General features: G+C 39.0%; 1 protein-coding gene across 1 annotated transcript in view; it reads left to right on the forward strand.

Moving 5' to 3' along the window:
- The window catches only part of Fmn2 (formin 2), a 339,622-nt gene that overhangs the window by 162,239 nt on the left and 158,133 nt on the right, over positions 1-19,250 (forward strand). The window contains exon 8 of the mRNA XM_052201126.1: positions 15,441-15,502. Within this exon, the coding sequence (XP_052057086.1) occupies positions 15,441-15,502 (62 nt within the window). The remainder of the gene's footprint in view (positions 1-15,440; positions 15,503-19,250) is intronic.

Genomic DNA, 19,250 nt, shown 5'->3' on the forward strand with positions numbered 1-19,250 from the left:
CAGCAAGTAGGTTAAGGTACAAGCTCTAGGTGAGCCTGTGCCTGTAACACCACTGGCCTATTCTGTTGGTAGTGTTGTTTGAGATTGGGTCTCATATAACACAGTTAGCCTCAAACTCCGTATATAAGCAAGGGCAGCCTGTCTTTACCTTCCTCCAGTGTGCTGAGATTACAGATGTGCCACACCCTACTCATTTGTGAGGTCTTGGGGGTGGAACTCCAGGGCTTTACCAAGGCTTGGAAAACATTTTGTCAGTTGAGCTATAATCCCGGCCTCTTTCGGTACTTCAGGGCTGGACCTCCGTCCCGTCCTGTAGAATACTGACAAAATACATTTCTCTTCTTTTAACCACTCAGTCAGTGGCATTTTGTCATGGAAGTCCAAACAGATTGAGAGAGATTTGAATTCTATTCTTCCCATTAGCTGACATTGAATAAACCTGGAAAAATCATGTCATAGCCAGTTGACGCTTTATTATAAACTATCTGAGGTTTCTTATTTAGCAGCACATACCACCTTCCATATTAAACACTGAATCCACCCTAGTCTTTTGTCCTTCTTAAGAAATGACGTGAGGCCATAGACTTGGAATGTGTTTGAAACAGGGACCCCCTAAGCCACCAATAGGAGCAGAAATGTAGACAATTCTTTCTTGATTATAACCAATAAGTTTTCCAGCAAACTTTGGCTGTGGATCTGAGGTGGGAGTGGCACCCAAGAACAGTTCCTTCCCACAGAATTTGGGAGTAGGAGTGGAGGGAGGGACTGGAACTTTCAGCTCCAGGGGATCCTGTCTGAGTTCTGACATTTGCATTCCCAGACAGCCTTACAGAAATGCTGAAGTTTGTATGGGGTCATCCCCATTTGTGTTTTCCAAATGAAGATAAATATGAGAATTATTTACATCAGTGGCTCTTAGAAGTTGAGCTCAGCTGTACCTTTGGATGGTGTTTTATCTCTAAGGAGAGCAGTTTGTTTTGGAAACTTGAAAGGCCGACTGCTCCCATAATTGTGTGGTTTCTTAAACCTTGTCTCTGTGCTATGTGAGTCAGCCACACTTCACATGCATAGCTGTTGGCTCCGGGTGGCATGCGAAGGGAGCAGTCAAATGGATTCTGCCTTTGCTGGGAAATAAATCGCAGGGTGGGATGTGAGGAGACACTCTTAAGTAGTGACACGGACACAAGCTTCCATTTCTCCTTGTGACATTTTATTTTTCCTTGTAGTCACTGTGGTTTCAAGTTATGAGGAAAATGCATCAGAATGCTTTCTTATAAAGAAAAAGAAAATCCTGGAAGGGGCCTTTCTGAGCTCCTGGAGCTACGAAGGACTGTTTTTACAGTGACATTTCATATGTGTTTAGCTAACCCATGCATGGAATAGTCCCTGTATCTCACCATGCTACCACTGAATCATGCTTTTCATGCAGAACGTTTTATAAACAAATTGTAGATTACAAACCCCAGGTCTTTTTCATCATGCAGATTCTAGTTCCATTCTCAGAGACAAGGGCTTTTATTCACTTGCCTATTAATTACCAAAAGAAAGCTTATCCATAATCATTTGTTTATTTTTGTGTGTAATGCTCTCAAAAAAATTGGGTTCAGCGAGGGTAATGTTGTGTTTCCCACTAGGTTTTCCAGTGTCTGGTTGCTTTATGAAACTGGAGTTTACAAGGCTTTGCTTAGACATTGCTTCATGCCCCCTCCTTCGTTTTTTAACCCTGAAGTGTTTTTACTCACATGGGATATAGAATTTTAAGACCTGTTTATTATATTTATTGAGACATTAAAATGGCAGTGAATGCTGTTGGATGGTGGAGAGAATGGTTCTCATTGAAATGCAAAGTCAGTTAGGAATAGAAATTTGAGAAGAGGTAGGCTGCAGTGAGCCCAGGGTCACCTTTTCATCAATCGCAGCCTTGTAGTGGATGGGGAAAGAGACATGTGAGATAGTACACTTTCATTAAATCCTACTTTCAGAAATTCAATATCAGAATATGCTTTAATTTAAAATAAAGTTCATTACCCAGAGTTATTTCTCACAAAAAGAAAGACCTCATACATCATTTTAAGTTACACATAGATTATTAAGTCAAGGGAAAATAGTTATTGTTAAGTCTGTTAAGACCTTTCTTACCAGCTCAGCAAAAAGCCCCAAAGATGACTTTCTAAATATATTTTTATGATACTCAGACAGTTGGACTTCTTGGTTATACTTTTATGGACTGAAAGAACATAACACTTGAAGTTTGCAAAACTGTGAGTCTGTGTTCTTTCTCTTTGGTGCATCTCCTGTATGAGCTATGTATCGTGTATTTGTGTTTATTTTTGCTCAACTCTAGAATTCTTTGCTCTGTGAATCTAAGCTCAGAGCCCACTGCAGTTCAGGGCATTGATATCCCTGTAAAGCTTCACTGTTTGCTACATTCATCATATGATAGCACAATGCCTTGGACCAGGGTGGGCATTCATGGAAGCAGGGCGCAGACGTGTGTGCAGAGCACAACATGAACACATTAACGACCTTAGCTTCACTCTCCAGGCACTATTTGTGAAAGAGTGGTTGGCACTTACATGGTCCTTTTGTATAGTCCTTGAGAAAAAGGTGGGGTTTGAATTGTTATTTTGTGTAACTCAATTTTTGATAGCATTACTAAAAACCCAAATGGCTAGGATTTCAAGTGGTGTTTGTATATCAAAACTGGCTTCTTTGATATTCTCTGCATTTGTACAAGAGTTTCTTCAGTGTGTCCATTCTTAGGGTGCTTGCAAGGCTTCTTGAATCTCCCACCTCAAGATCCGATAGTGCTAGAGATGAGAGAGAATGGATGGAAACCTTATTCTACCTTTTCTTTACTGAGCCACAAATGTCCTATTCCTATTAGGTTCATTCTAGAAATATAACCACAGCTATCCCCTGAGGCTCAGTGTGCTGCCATCAGATTAAGATACCACAGTGATGTAATAATAGCACGTTATCTTATGCCAGGACTGTGGTAAAGATTTGGCTTATACTGCTAATGACCTTGCATCTTCCTTTCAATAATATATCTTCTTCCCCTCAAACACTTCTCTTCCTGTAGTAGTTTCAAACCAAACCCAGTTTATACATTTTAAGACTGATTAGTTAAGGTTTTATTATGGTTTAAATTCTTGGACCCTAGGAAAGCATTTTATATAATTAAATTTAGATTTAAGTTTTAATCCGACTATTGTAGGTGCACGGCTAAGAAAAGAAATTGTATAGAGAGATCCACCATAAATGACCACAATTTGAAGGTCCGTTTATGACTTTTGTTGCTTTGGTGATGGACTTTAGAGGAATCGGGTCCACCTGGGTTTAAGCCACTTGAGAGCAATAATAGGCTCTTCTCAGGATTTGGGGCATCCTAAGAGAGTACTTGCTAGCTTTGTTAATGACAGTGTGGAGGCCTTATGAATTAAATTGTAAAGTGAATTTACATATTGAGAGGAATGCTGAAGGACATCATCTGCAAGGTTCCACTCATGCTGTTTTTTTTATTATGGTTTGAATTGTAAAGATACACAATTTCTGATAATAATGATTGATATCCTCCATTACTATGTATGCTAGCAACCACTCCATAATGTAAGTAATTTATTTCTCTTTATAAAATTCCAGGCAGAGATGCACAGAATCTAGAATCAGCAAACAGTGCAGCTATACTACAGACTGGGGAGAACTAGATCCTGGGCTATGCTCTAGGATTGGACTGTCTCTGAAAAGTCTCAACTTAATGATTATATCAGAGGCTTAAGCTGGAAAAAAAATGGTGCATGGTTGTTTTTCTTCCATATTTCTTTGTTGCAAAGTCAGTGTGTTGTGCTAAAGGCCCCAGCATATAGAATCATAGTGTTGGGATTGAGCGAGCTTTAATTGTATAGGTGTGATTGGATCAGGGTGGAGAAAGAGACAGGGCAGAGATCAAGACATGGGAAGAAAAGAGCTGATATACACATTAACTAACATGGTCGCTTGATGGGCAGCCTGGAGGAATGGCTCTAAAATCCATTCTGATGTCATGAGCTGTCACATCACCTGTCTGGTTTTGTGGCTCTAGGTATGTTCAGATATAATGCACCATATGCTGAAGCCACAGAGAGGAAGGTGTTTGAGTATGGCAGAACTTCCATATCAGTTCCTAGGATGGGACAGAGAGATTGTACAAGCTAGAGGTTAGGAAGGACTCATGGGAACCTGTTTTCTGGGTACATCAAGGCTGTTGCACTCATGAACTTGAAGTGGCTAAGCTTGATCTATAGAAGATCTAGCCAGGCAGAAACTCACTATAAATGGGGAGGGATTCATAAAAACACCAGTTATGGCTATGGAACCTAGGCAGATAAGACCCGATGAAATTGGGAGTGTCAGTTTTCTTCAGGGAAGTGGCCCTATTAGATTGTCCATGCTCTGGTGGGTGGCTCTACACCACCATGCACTTAAGGGTAGCCCTGACTAAATTCAGTGGACTGTGAGGACAGAATGTGAGTTTAGTACAGGGTTGTGGGCTGTGGGGATCTGGGAAGAGGTGGAGAGGAAATTCAGTCACTGATGTTATATATTGTAAAGAGGCATGAAATTATCAAGTCAGGATATTTTTTCTTTATTCACATTTCAAATGTTTATCCCCTTTCTTTGTTTCCCCTCCAAAAACTTCCTAATCATCCCCCCTTCCCCTGCTCACTAACCCACCCACTCCCAATTCCCTGTCCTGGCATTCCTCTACATTGGATCACGGAGCCTTCACAGGAACAAGAGCCTCTCTCAATGATGTCCAACAAGGCCATCCTGTGCTACATATTTGGCTGGAGCCATGGGTTCCTCCATGAGTACTCTTCGGTTGGTGATTTAGTCCCTGGAAGCTCTGGGGATACTGGTTGGTTCATATTGTTGTTCCTCCTAAGGGGCTTCAAACCTTTTCAGCTCCTCAGGTCCTTTCTCTAGCTCCTCCATTGGGGACCTTGTACTCAGTCCAGTGGTTGGCTGAGAACATCCACCTCTGTATTTGTCAGGCACTGACAGAGCCTCTCAGCAGATAGCTATATCAGGCTCCTATCTGCAAGGACTTCTTGGCATCCACAATAGTGTCTGGGTTTGGTAACTGTAAATGGGATGGATCCCCAGTGAGATGGCCGCTCCTTCAGTCTCTGCTCCACACTTTGTCTCTGTATCTTCTCCCCTGGGTATTATGTTTCCCCTTCTAAGAAGGACTGAAGTATCCACACTTTGGTCTTCCTTCTTTTTGGGCTTCATACAGTCTGTGAACTACATCTTGGATATTCTGTGTTAGGGACTTTGATCCTATTAGTGAAATAAGTTCCTTTGAACTTTAGAGTACATCAAGATGCTTCATGTTGTCATTAGTCTAGCCCTCATCTGCTAACAAAAGAAAATATTGTCATTGAAAGCCAATGATTCATTTGTTCCTACACCTCCTTTGCTTCCTTTATTCCAGCAGTCCATCACCTCCACTCCTTCCTTACTACCCACTCATAGTGAAGATTCTCAGCTAATGTATGGTGCCACCATATGATATTCTTCGAAAGTGCATGGGGTCAGCAAGGATGTTTTGGCCCTCTGAGGCCACGAGATAAAGAAATCCTCCCTCTTTTGATCCTTTGCGCATTTGGTTATCATCCATGAAAAAGCAGCTAATATAATACCTATCACACAGCTGTTAAGATTATCATAGGTTTATGTGTTTTGAAAAAGTAGGCACAAAGAACAAATCAGGTGGGTTCACCTCTGTAGATTGCCAAAGGATTAGCATACATGAATAGATTTATGTATTAATCTATTAATTAGCTCTAGATTTCTTAGTTGTATATTGACAATTCTCAGCTAAGCTTCCATTGTTTTTTTTTAATGAGTTTCCAACTTGCACTGCCTGTCTTCCTTACTTTCTTTCCTTCCCTCAATGCGTCTGCCAAAATAAAATATAAATACTAAAATTCACTGACATCACTCCTTAGGCGACTATTTAGATGAATTATGGTGAAAGAAGTTCTTTTCTCTAAAATTTTAATTATTGTGTTTATAAATTCAAAATTTTCTGTTTGTAATTTCCTCCCAAGTGAGATGCATATATACATATATGCATATATACACACATGCACACACATATATATAATTAAGACTGAAATGTATGAATATTAATAGTGTATAAGTTATTTTAGTATAAGACATATCATATTTTTCTTGGGCAATATAGATGTTTACTTTTGGAAGAAAATTTAATACTCCCACTTTTTAAAAGTGTATGTTAGAAAACAGGAGAAAAAAAATCAAGTGATCCCAGAGGGAGGGTCCTATTTCCAGGGGGACTCACTGAGCTCACTTTTACAACAGTGTAAATGTTTACCTAAGCAAGAAGGTGAAGTCTGTTATGCCCAATAAAGGACATTGTGCAGTGCTCCTTTACGGAAAACATTCGGCAGACAGTGGGTGTTTTACACAAAGTCCAGTGAGTTGTCGGAGGCAATTTACTCCTCTATACACTATGCTTAAAATAAACACTACCTGGGAACTTGCCAGCCTGGTTTTTTCTACCTCTTACTCCACACCCTAGATTTTGTCACCTGCCAAAGTCAAATATGTCTTATCTAAACAGTTGAGATAAGCATGGAGTCAGACCCACTATGGTCCGATCAACAAACCTCTCCAAAACCAGAAATGAAACACAATATCACAAGATTAAACAGTCTACAGTGTAATCATGTTTGCGTTTAAAGATTTTATTCGGGAAGGATTACAGTCGTGGTATCCATTTTTCCTTCTGCCTAGACAAGGAGGCGACATTCTGACTCAAACAAAATGCATTTGTTCTCCAATAATTTAACTTGTACAGTTCTTATAAACAAGGCCTATAGGGCTATGTATGAAGCCTACTGCCTTAATCAGAAACGTACGTCCTTCCCCTCCTGTATGCAAGTTTGCTTGGCATGTACCTCTCTTGGGTTATATATCACATTGATTTCTTTCTTCCCAGCCAGAGAGTCCATAGCCTATGTGTAAAACATTTAGAATTCTGGCCTTTCACTCCCTTTACTTTAAAACAAAGCCCCACCATAATAAAATTCCCTAGAAAGAGAAGATGGACAAAACGAAAGTGAATTTACTGAATCTACAAAATGTACTTTTCTTCCTTTTAAGGAACATACCATTTTAATTGTTAAGAAGCTCTGCAAGGGGTGGAGATATATGAAGACTGCAAGGGGAGGAGCTATATAAAGTCTGCAAGGGGAGGGGCTACAGCTGCCAACTTTGCCACTCTATCTTCAGGATTAGGATGAATCTCGAGGTCAGATTTTGATGTGTGAATTTTTGTTCCATGAATGAGTGCTTGGCATTTGCATAAAGGTATATGATTTCCTTTGTGGGTGGATGCAACTATTTCATAATAATTGCATCTTTTCCTGATCTTGCAAAGGATGCTTCTGGAATGACTGGCATTGATCCTTTAGGGAAATGATCCCTTTGATATCCCATGACATCATCTGCAGTATTTTTTTTATAGTAATCAAAGAACACAGGTCAGGGCAGCATTATCATTTTGTGGAGGAACCTTTCAGGGTTTATTAATGATGATGAATTTCTGGCTTTTTGTATACTGCTTGCTAACTTGAAAAGTGCTCATGTCCCCATAGGTCTCCAAGTGTGTGACAGGATTAGCTCAGCGGGACTTGCCTTTGGTTCCTGAATGCTATCATTCTAAATGGAAGTAAGAAATATGCACTCTGGTTGCTTAACATGTGTTCTATTTTAATAAAACAGATATATCTACAGTAGTGCATCAATTACTATATACTATGGCATATATTTAGATATGATACATGTTTAGAAATTTTTAAACTGACAAGACAACGTTTCATACTGGCATTTTCCTGCCTTTGTTGTTGATCCTCACCCCTTACTTCTGTTCCCTTCTCCCTCAGGCCCTGCCCTCCATCCAGTAGGTCCTTTCTGCTTTCATATCAACCCTTTTATTTCTGAGTACCTACTCCTGCAGATTATCCTACATAATAGAGCTGTTATCTCTCCTCTTAATAACAACATGGCCATATATGGACCCATTTCCCTTATGAAAAGTGGAAGTCCAAAGAGGCTACAAAGTCTCTGCAGGAGACACAGGGCTGATCATTTGCAGACCCATGTTTTACATCCTTGTCTGTGTGGATTTTAGAACATAGTTATAAATCTTGGGTAATTTCAGGAACACTACAACTTTTGATTGTTTTTTGTAAGTTAAAACACCTTTTTGAAGATAAATTGGGGACTGAAATGAAGAGAACGTTTTTAAGATATAGAACCTTAAAAAATATGGGCAGCAGAGTGCTGTTCTTTTATGTGGTATTCATAAACAAGGCAGTGATTTATCCTTCATTTAACATAGATAGGCTTAACATCATTAAAAATTACTTGAAATAGTCAAGAGCCTGTATATGTGAGTATGTAAAGAATGCCAAGCTAAACATCTGGTAAGATTCCCACTGGGTGGCTGAAGGAATAATGCTTCCCAGGGAAAGACTGAGAATTTACCTCAAAGCTAAGTCTACATGTACATACTCCCTGCATTTTGCTTCAATCTTTTTTTGCACATTCAAGTGTGTGTGTGTGGGGGGGGTGTAAGTGAGCTTTCACATGTATGGACATGTTTGCAGAGGTCAGAGGTCAACATTGGGTTTCTTCTTCTCTAGCTTGTCTTTTCAGACAGGGTATCTTAGTGTACCTGGAGCTCACTGCTTTGGCCACACTGGCTGTCTAATGAGTTCCAGGAACCCTTCTGAGTCAGCCTTCCCAGCTCTGAGGTTGCATCTGCAGGCTGTGATGCCCATATTTTTTATGTGGATGTCAAGGATCTGAGCTTAGGTCTCCAGGCTTGATCAGCAAGTGCTTTACTCCCTGACCCATCTACCTAGCCCTCACTTCACATTTTCTACAAATAAGATAGGAGACGCCTACAGAAGGACATTCATTTTTCTCTTTTGAACTGTGGTCAAAACTAAAAAAGCACTAACCCTGTGTCACCTTTACCACAATTCTCTCAGTATGGGTATGCCTACCCTCTCCATGACCCAGCATCTTGGAGCATGTGCACTGGTGGGCAGTAAGAAGAGAGCAGTGTGATTTCTGTCCCTCAAGGGCAGATGAAATGTTGAGATGAATGTAGTAGCAAGCTGCCCGTGGTCTGCAGTATCTTTCCTACAGCATCAGATGTAGTCTTTGACCTAACTGAGCAAAGCCAAGCCATACTTTTAAAATTGTTTCATTTCATTTTTAGACAATCTTTCCTATCACATACATTTTGACAGTTTTTTTTTTCCTTTTGGAGCCCTCCAGGTGAGTATATTTTCAGTTGGGGGTTAGCACACGTTTGCTTATGAAGGAACGTCACGTTTGATGCTGGATTCTTTTGTGATTGAGTTGCTTGGAATCATGCACTCTTTGGAGACATCCACTCTGCACTGGGTTTCTATGTGAGCCATGGTTACTATTACTGGGATAAAGTACCAAGACCAAAACTGCAAGTTTTGGAGGAAAGGATTTATTTGGCTTACACTTCCATATCACTGTTCCATATGGAAGGAAGTCAGGGCAGGAACTCAAACAGGGCTGGGACCTTGAGGCAGAAGCTGATGCAAAGGTCATGGAAGGAGTGTTGCTTATTGGCTTGCTCATCCTGACGTGCTCAGCCTGCTTTCTTATAGAACACAAGTCTATCAGCCTAGGGATAGCACCATCCATAGTGGGCTGAGCCCTCCCCTATCAATCACTAATTAAGAAAATGCCATACGGTTGGGTCTTATAGAGGTATTTTCCTAATTGAGATTTCTTCTTTTCAGATAACTCTAGGTTGTGCCACAGAAATTTATTCAGCACAGTTTCATATAAGAAATCTAGACATTTCCAAAAGATGGTTTTCCCTTTCTTCTATGTCTTAGAGTTTTACTGCTGTGAACAGATACCGTGACCAAGGCAACTCTTACAAGACCAATGTTTAATTGGGGCTGTTTTACAGGTTCAGAGGTTCAGTCTTTTATCAGGGTGCAAGCATGGTAGAGCCCAGGCAGGTATGGTACATGAGGAACTGAGAGTTCTACATCTTCATCTGAAGACTGCTAGGAGAAGACTGGTTTCCAGGTAGCTCTGTGAGGGTCTTAAAGCCCATGCCCACAGTGACTCACCTACTCTAACAAGGCTACACCTACTCCAACAAGGCTACACCTCCTAATAGGGCTACTCCCTGAGTCAAGTATATACAAACTATCATATTCTATGAAGCAAAACATCATTTCCCCAAGAATTTCTTTTTTCACTGTAGATCGTGATTCTGTTGGCAGCAGGTGTTCTTGCCCATCTAAGTATTTGATCTTTGCTTCTGCTGTTGTCTTTGCCTTTGTGTGCCTATATGAAAAGTAAGATAGATGTATTATAATATATGGCACCTTTATCCTAAGGCCAGCTATCCTGGCTTCTTTCTGAAGGCTGGGAAGCCACATTTCCATTTCATTCTGAATTTGTTCTAAGCTAAAGAAATGTCAAAATGCACATCCGTGAAGCCTATGCACCAGCATCCAGAAAAAACTTAGGAAAGATTGGAAAAGCTGAGGATCAGCTAGTGTGCTGTGACACAGTGTGTCCTAGTATTTTAAGAAGCTACACATACAGAGTCTAATGAACATGACAGCCCAAACATGAGCTCAGCAACAACAACAACAACAATATTTACACTCAAGTGGATGGGGAGGAGCCCATGAGGCCTCAATCCTATACTAAGAACTACAGGCAACTGAAGAGGAGTGCTTTCATCAAGAGAAATAGCCTTCCCCAAAGAAGACCATACATATCAATTGGTTATCCAACACCAATGATCAGCCCTAAAAATATACATACAAGTAACCTTACACATACCACAGTCTGTCTGTCTGTCTGTCTGTCTATCTATCTATCTATCTATCTATCTATCTATCTATCTATCTATCTATCTGTCTGTTTATATTTACAAATGTATGTATGTAGCAAAACTTAATGAAGAAAAGGTCATGAATTTGGAGGAGAGCAAGGAGGAGTATGTGGAATGGTATGAAGGGAGGAAAAGGAAGGGTGAGGTGATAGAACTATATTATGATCACAAAATATAAAAGAAAGAATTAAAATTTTGTTACAGTATTTAGAGCACTCTATGGGCCCAGTGAGAGCTAAAGCCACATTTGTGCTATTTTGCAATCTCCACGAAGGGACACAGGGTGTCTATGAATGGGTGTGCTCGTGCATATGGAGGCCACATAGCAACATTTCATGTCTTTCTATGTTGTTGTCCATCTTATTTACCTTATTCTTTGAGGTAGAATCTTTCACTGAACCTGGAACTCTCTGATTGTATTGACTATCAATCACTAATTGACAGGCTGAGTAGTAAGCCAGGGGATTTGCATCTTCCCTTCCCTAGGCCTACTAGAATCCATTGGCAGTATTAATGTGGGGTCTAGAGATCTCAACTCTGGTCTTCATGTTCTTCATATTTACCGACTGAGCCATTTTCCTATAATTTGTTTCTGTAAAATAGAATGTGAGGGGCCCTAAGGTATACTGATGGCCTTTGTTTATGGATAGTTTGGGACTGAGAGGACCTGGAGGTCCATGTAAGAATAGTATTTTAGGTAATATTTCAGAGGTTTCATACGCTCGAGTCTGGGATTGCTATTTGTTAAAAACCTCATTAAGGGCCAAGGAAGCCATTTAGATAGTACATTAGGATTTGAGTCCAGTTCCCAGAACATACATTGGATAAAAACCACAGTGACATGTGCTTGCAACTCCAGTAGTACATGTCTTTGAGGATTGCTGGCCATTGAGCCTCAGCATTTTGTGAGTTCAAAGCAATAATAGAGTAAGATAATAGTCTCAAAAAAGGTAATAGATGATATCTGAGAAGCAGCATCTGAAGCAATCCCTCACCTCCTCCCAAAGGTGCACATGTATACAGGAATGTGTCTATACCTGCCTGTACCTGTGCTTTCTCTAACAAAATGTCATCGAGGTTCCATCTTACCCTAATTATAATGGCAGTCATTAAGAAAACAAATCATGATAGTGAGGGCATGAATAAAGGGACCCTTTATATGCTGGTGTTGGAAATGTGAACTAGTCCAATCACTGTGTAAATCTAGAGCCTTTTCAGACACCTCAAAGGGATCTATCATGTGACCCAGATGCCAAGTATCTTAGAGATACTTGAATATCCATGTTTCTTGCAGTACTCATTCACAGTATGCAAGTAATAGAATTCATGTAGGTATCTAAAACTAAAGAATAGTGAAATCAATTGTAGATACATTGTGGCAATACAAGATGACATTCTGTGATTTCAAAACAAACTGTAGGCACTTTACCATAATCCAGAATGACATTGTGTGATTTGAAGAAGATGAGTAAAACTGGTACCAATCATACTGAGTAAACCATGACAACTTCAGAAAGATGAATACTGAGAGCTCCAAGGGTCCATGTTAGTTGACTGTGTTGGTCTTCCTGTGAAATCCCTATCCCCTTAGGGACTGCAATCTCCTACTCTTCCATATGAGTTCCCAAGCTCCATCTACTGTTTCGCTGTGGGTATCTGCATCTGTTTGTGTCAGCTGCTGGGTAGATCTCTTCAGAGGACAGCCATGCTAGACTCCTGTCTGCAAGCATAACAAACTCTTATTTATAATGGCAGGGATTGGTACTTTCCCATGGGATGGGTCTCAAGTTGGGCTGGTTATTCCCTCAGTCTCTGCTTGATCCTCTGTGCCTACATTTCTTGTAGACAAGATAAATTTTGGGTCCAAAGCTTTGTGGGTGGGTTTTTATCCCTATCGTTCTACTGGGGTTCCTGCCTAGCTTCAGGACGTTGCCTCTTTTGGGCCCAGTGAAAATTTTAATTTAATTAACAATTACATTGATAAATATCCTTTGTGTCTTTATTCTTTCCATGACTTTTATTATAAAGGAGTGTTGGATTTTTTTTTCTCTTTGCAAAGGCCTTTTATGTATTTCATGAGGTGACCACTGGTGTCTAAATTTTAGTTTGTTCATTTGGTGGATTGTGTATATTGATTTGTGTATGTTCAACCATTTCTGCATCTCTGGGAAAAAGGTGGGTCATGATGCAAAGGCTTTTAATGATCAAATTCATTTGCAAAGATTTCACTGACTTATTCTTGCATCTATGTTCATCAGAGATGTTGACCTATAACTTTCCTTGAGTCTTTGTCTGGTTTGCAGACTGGAGTGTTATTATTATTGAAGATAACATTTGGAAAAATACTGCTGTTATATCACTGGATGTTATAAGTTTGTTTATATTACTTATATTTGAGAGTTCTTATATGTCTAGACATTCATTCATTTCTTTTAGGTCTTCCAGGTTGGTGGAATATGTAATTTTAAAACATGACCTTCTGAGTCTCTGCATTTCCTCAGTGTGTGTTGTGATCACCTCTCCTTTCATCTCTAATTTTGTTGATTTGGGTCATTTCTCCTACCTATGGTCAGTTTGGCCAAAGGTGTAACAGTCTTCATAATTTTAAAATTAATACTTAAAGAAAATGATGCATATAATGAAAAGACAAATGTATCCTGTGAGTTTTACTTGAATATTAATGATGTTTGAGGGTGAAATATTACACTAAATTTATTACTAATATATTTTGTAGTTTTCCCACAAATCTCTTACTATGTCACTAAAGAAATATAAAAAGTTCTAGGGTGATTATTGCCTGATGAATTACAAGGTTCCTTAGGTTTTCACTTAGGGTTCCCTAGTATTCACTTAGGTTTTCCTTAGACTAAACTATAAAACTAAAGAAAACATTTCTATACATTAGTTGGTTGCTTTTATTTTCTACTTTAATCTGAGTTTCACATAGTTTGTTTTATATTACCCGAACAGATACTGTGAATTAATCTCTTAAGTTTAGTAATTTGTGCTGCTTGGTGTAATCTAATAATAAGGAGATTTGGCAGAAAATCTGACTCTTGGATTACTATAGGAACACTAATTTTTAAACTGAGACAGGAGATTATTAGAGTGGAAATATCACATTCTGCTTGGTACAACATTTGTTGGTGAATTTGGGCTCTGTTCCCAGAAATGTTAAATTACCTTGGTTAGTTTTCTGCTTCATCCTGTGCTTCGATTTCTACATTTTTTTCTTAATTTTTTTCTTGGGCCTGTTGCCAGTATCAACTAGTAAATGTGTACTTTAAGATTTGAGGAGAGAGACATAGTAAATTGCCTCAGTTATCAAAATAAATATATCAGAATTGTGATTATCCACACTGTGATTTTCCTCCCGGAACTCTTGAATGCCGTGAGAGCTTCTTCAGTGGCTCCTTGGCACAAATCCCTCATGACAATTTTAACCTGTTTCAGCCTAATCCATCCATGGGAAACAGATTAGTTTTAATGAAATTTTAATGAATCTACCTGATTTAAAATGCAGTATAGTATTCTACACACTGTCACCCCTCCATGCCCCCCCCAATTGAAACAACATATTTCTAGGTTTTGATGACCTATTTTGGCTGTGATCATCTAAATATCAACACCAAAGAAGGCTTCACCAGATGTTTTGAGTAAGCTGACATGCATCAACAGTTAATTGGCATAAAACTAGGCCACAGTGACTTAATGGATGATCTATTACCATTCTTGGAATATGCAAAAAGTATAAAATGTATTTCATTGAACAGTAAAAGACTTATCTATACTCATTTTTCTCGAGCATTTGAGCCATGCTCATGGGATGTAGTTTTTGTAGTGTCCTAGTTAGGGTTACTATTGCTATGATAAAATACCATGACCTAAAGTACATTGGGCGAAAAGGGTTTATTTGACTTACCCTTGTACACCATAGTCCATCACTAAAGGAAGTAAGGGCTAGATATCAAGTAGGTTTGATACCTGGAGGCAGGAAGTGATTCGGGAGCCACGAAGGAATGCTGCTTACTGTCTTGCTCACCATGGCTTGCTCAGCCTGCTTTCTTACAGAACCCAGGACCTACCCAGGGATGGCACCACCCACAATGGGCTGGACTCTCTCCCATCAATCACTAATTGAAAAATACCTTACAGGGTTGCCTACAGCCTTTTTCTCAGTTGAGCCTCGCTCTACCCAGATAACTCTTAAGTGTTGAGATGACTTAAAACGAGCCAGCCTAGAGAGCAACTGAAACATTTTGAAACTTGATACCTGACACACTGCAGTTTCTGAAACGTGGTCTTTAGAATGGAGCAAGTATACATACTGAAGTCAAAGCTCATGTGTATTCCAACCGCTGTCCCTGAACCTTTTTGCCTGAAATAGCTAAACATCATTTCACAGCTGACTTACCATAATTTACATTTTTTCTTTGTCTTTTTTTTTCCACAGCTGTTGTGAACTTGGACAACTCTGTGGTGGACCTGGAGACCCTTCAAGCTCTCTATGAGAATGTGAGTAGGAGCAGTTCTCTCTGTGTGATCTGCTCTGTACATGTGCATTTTCACATGGGAGCTGGCTGCTTTAGTGTCCTCTGAGGAAACTCAATCTGCATACAGTGAACTTAGTAGGTAGGGTTTCATAATACTTTCTAGGAACATGTTGGGCAAATGTGTGTTCTTAAGGCTGACTGGAAAGATGTTTCTTATTCATGTTTCCTCTTCTGAAATAATAGCAGTGTTTGTGTGGGCACTGACTTGAGCCAAGCACTGCTCTGTCCAATTTGCAGATATTGAATACTTTGTAAGTTTTCAGCTTTTCAAAGTAAACTAATTTTACATATGTTAATATTTGATGGGGGACAAATTTATACATGCAGACCCTCTGCCTAGTCTCTTTTTTAAAGAGTTTTCTGCACAGCTTTACAGTTTTAGATCTTCTATTTGAAACAGATAATTTGTTTTACATATTCATGATATACAAAATGATGTCATGATTTATCAGTGTGACATGAGTCTAATTAATATGTCTATTAAGTCAAATCCTTAGCTTTTGTGGTAAGAACATGGGGAATTTAATCTCTTAGCAACTTTGCAACCTAAGTATATTTACCATAGTTTGAAACACACCTCAAAAAGCATTCCTCCATTTTGACTAAGGGTTTGTATCCTTCACTTAGTTTCCTCCATCTGCCCCCAGTCCTGCTCTGGTAACCTCTAATTATACTCTGTTTTTCTAAGTTTAACATTTAGCTTCTACATTAAGGACAAATGTTTGTTGAGGTCTTGTTTTATGCATGATTTATTTAATTCTGCATAAGACTCTCAAACTCCATCTATATTGCATCAACTAAAAAATGTCTTTCTTTTTAAGGCTGATAAATATTGATGTGTGTGATTGTGTGTGTGTGTCTGTGTGTGTTAGTGACAGTTTTATTCATTGATCTGTTAGACATAGCATGATACCATTAATTAAGATATTACAGTGTTGCAGTGACAACAGGGTGGCAGACAGATGCCTCCTAAACATACTGGTGTTAAATCTTTTGAGTCAGTCCATAGAAGCAAGATTGATCGTTCATGTGGTGACTTTAAACTCGAATTCTGAGGAATATCCATACAGTTTTCCCGTCATGGCAGTTCTAATTCACACAAGCAGAACAAATATTTGGTATTTATAGACTTTCTCCTTTTTACACTTTGTTATTCTGGAAGATGTTGATTCAGTTTATATTTCTCTGATGATTTGTGATGCTAAACATATGCCTGTTAGAAAATTCTATCTCTTGAGAACTGTTTATTAAAGATTCTTAGTCCATTTCTTAACTGGATATTTTGTTTTCTTTTGTTTAACTGTTTGAGGTTCTTATACTTTTATGTATGTTAACTCTGTCACATTTAGACATTACTTAATAGTATGTATCCCTTAATGATTAGTTAACAATAAGCATTAGTAGTTTTTCCTGGTAACCTTTATAATGTGAATAATTTTCTTTCCATGCCATCATTGCAGATTCCCTGCATTCAGGTTATGACTATCAGTTACTCCATTGAGTTCTGTGCTTGTATGAGAGGAAATGTCATCAGGTAGCCCTGGCTGACTGTAATCCCTCAGAGATCCACCTACCTCTGCTGCCCAAGTACAGTGGAGGATTAAAGGAAATCATCTTCACACACATTGTTTTTATATCTCCTTCATTTCTGAAAGATAGGTTTTGGGGTTAAATATTTTCAAATGGCTCCTTCCCCTCTTTTTCTCTGTCACTTTGAGTATTTCATCTTGATGTATAAAGACTAACAGGCTTGGTCTGAAGGCTCTGCTGAGACTCATAGTGAAATCTTTGTTTCGGGGGTTTTTTGTTTCTTTTACATCTACTGTGTGTGTGTTTGTGTGTGTGTGTGTGTGTGTGTGTGTGTGTGTGTGTGTGTGTACACGCATGCATGTATATGTGTGCACTCATGCATGTTACTGTGTGGAGGTCAAAGCACAATTTATAGGATTAAGTCCTTTCTACCATTAGATTTCTGGGGATCAAACCCAGGTCATCATGCAAGGCAGCAAGTGTGTTGACTTCCTGAGCCTTCTTACCACCCTGTGGTATGTTTCTAATATTTTTCTACTCTAAGATTTCATCCTGTGGCTTTGCTTTTAGTTTGATATGTTTGTCTTGGGGAGCTCTTTTTTGATTTGGATTTGGCTGGAGGTCTCTGATCTCCCTCTATCTGGGTATTGGCTTCTTAGCTCAGATCAGCCATTATTTCAGTAAACATGCTTTGCCGTTCTTTTTAATTTATTTGGTCTTGAATTTTTACCATCCACTGGTTAAGAGCTCTTGATAGTATTCTTTAATTCCTGGAGATTCCTTTATTCCCTTTCTCTTTCCCTTTTGTTCCTAATTAAAACCACTACCTCACAACTGATTATTCAGTGAGGACCTTGTTTATGGAGCAGCCTATAGAATTCTTCATCTACTTGTTTTTTTTTTTCCTTTCAAAAATATTATTTTTAGTTTTGTGTCAGAAATTTTGTTTTCTTTATATATTATTTATCTGTATAGGTGTGTACTTCATTGGACTTTAAAGAAACTGTCCTAAACATTGATGTCATTCCTTAGATCTCCTTTTTTCGGGGGGTGGGGGGTGTAGGGGGATCCATTGTTAAAGCTTTATTAATTACTTTTAAAAGTGTCTTGTGTTTTTGCTTTCTGGTTTTACATGCGTCACTGTTTAGCACATTATTGTAGACAGTCTACCTGGAAATGACCCTGGGCAGGCTCAGTTTGATTGATTATAGTGGTCCTTCCCTTTCTTCTTTGTGCTGTGGCTGGACAGCTGCTCCATCTCTATAGCACTGCAATCGCCTCTGGTTGGGCAAGGGCACAAGACAAACACCCCAGCCAGATGGTGCCATTGTTTTAGTTTGACAGTTCAGTGGCATTAGTTAATAGGACTTAAAAGATATTCTTTGTGTGTAACTGAGTGGTAGTTTGTTATATACCCTAGTTATCAGATATAAGCATCTATGTACACATACAGTTCAGATTGCTTTCATTGTGATGGTCGAAATTAAATCACAAATCATATTTAAAGGGTGTATACTTTTACATCCTTTCAGTGGTAAAGTTTCTTAATATTCTTTATCTTTACATGTTTTTATTTCACCTTCATCTCTAAAGGGCATGCTGTTGCTGGATAGATACTTGTGAACTAACTATTCCAGCAGAGTGGAAACTGACGTTTGTCTCTGGCCTTCATTGCTTCTGGTGATAAGTCTGCCCTCCTCACTGTTTGTGAGCTAAGCTCTCTTCTCCTCCTTGTTGCTATTACAGGCTCCTCTCCATCTTGCTTAATCGATTCATTATGACACAGCTGCCACTTTTCTCTGCATACATTTTCAGGGTATTTGATGGACTTCATGAGTCTGTGTGACTCTGTGTGTTTGCATGTTGAAGAATTTTCATTCTTTAACCTTTATCCTGCAATGCTATTTTTGCACTATTTTCTCAATCTTTTTCAGCTGTGGCATTTTGTACAAGTTTCTGTAATTCAGCCCATCATCAAGATTTCAGTATGTTTTCTCACGGTTCACCATATTGAATACTTAGTTTGTCTGTATTCTTAGGTTCAACCGTGTCAATGAAAAGGGGTGATTTCTAAAACTAGGAATGTTCTAGAACTGAGTAGACAAAGACAAAGTTGTTTGTCTAAGAACAAGTAGATGAAGAATTTTATAGTTTCAGTTTATGTTCTAGAAATTTCACTT

The sequence above is a fragment of the Apodemus sylvaticus genome, chromosome 12, assembly GCF_947179515.1.
Source record: "Apodemus sylvaticus chromosome 12, mApoSyl1.1, whole genome shotgun sequence".
Taxonomy (NCBI): domain Eukaryota; kingdom Metazoa; phylum Chordata; class Mammalia; order Rodentia; family Muridae; genus Apodemus; species Apodemus sylvaticus.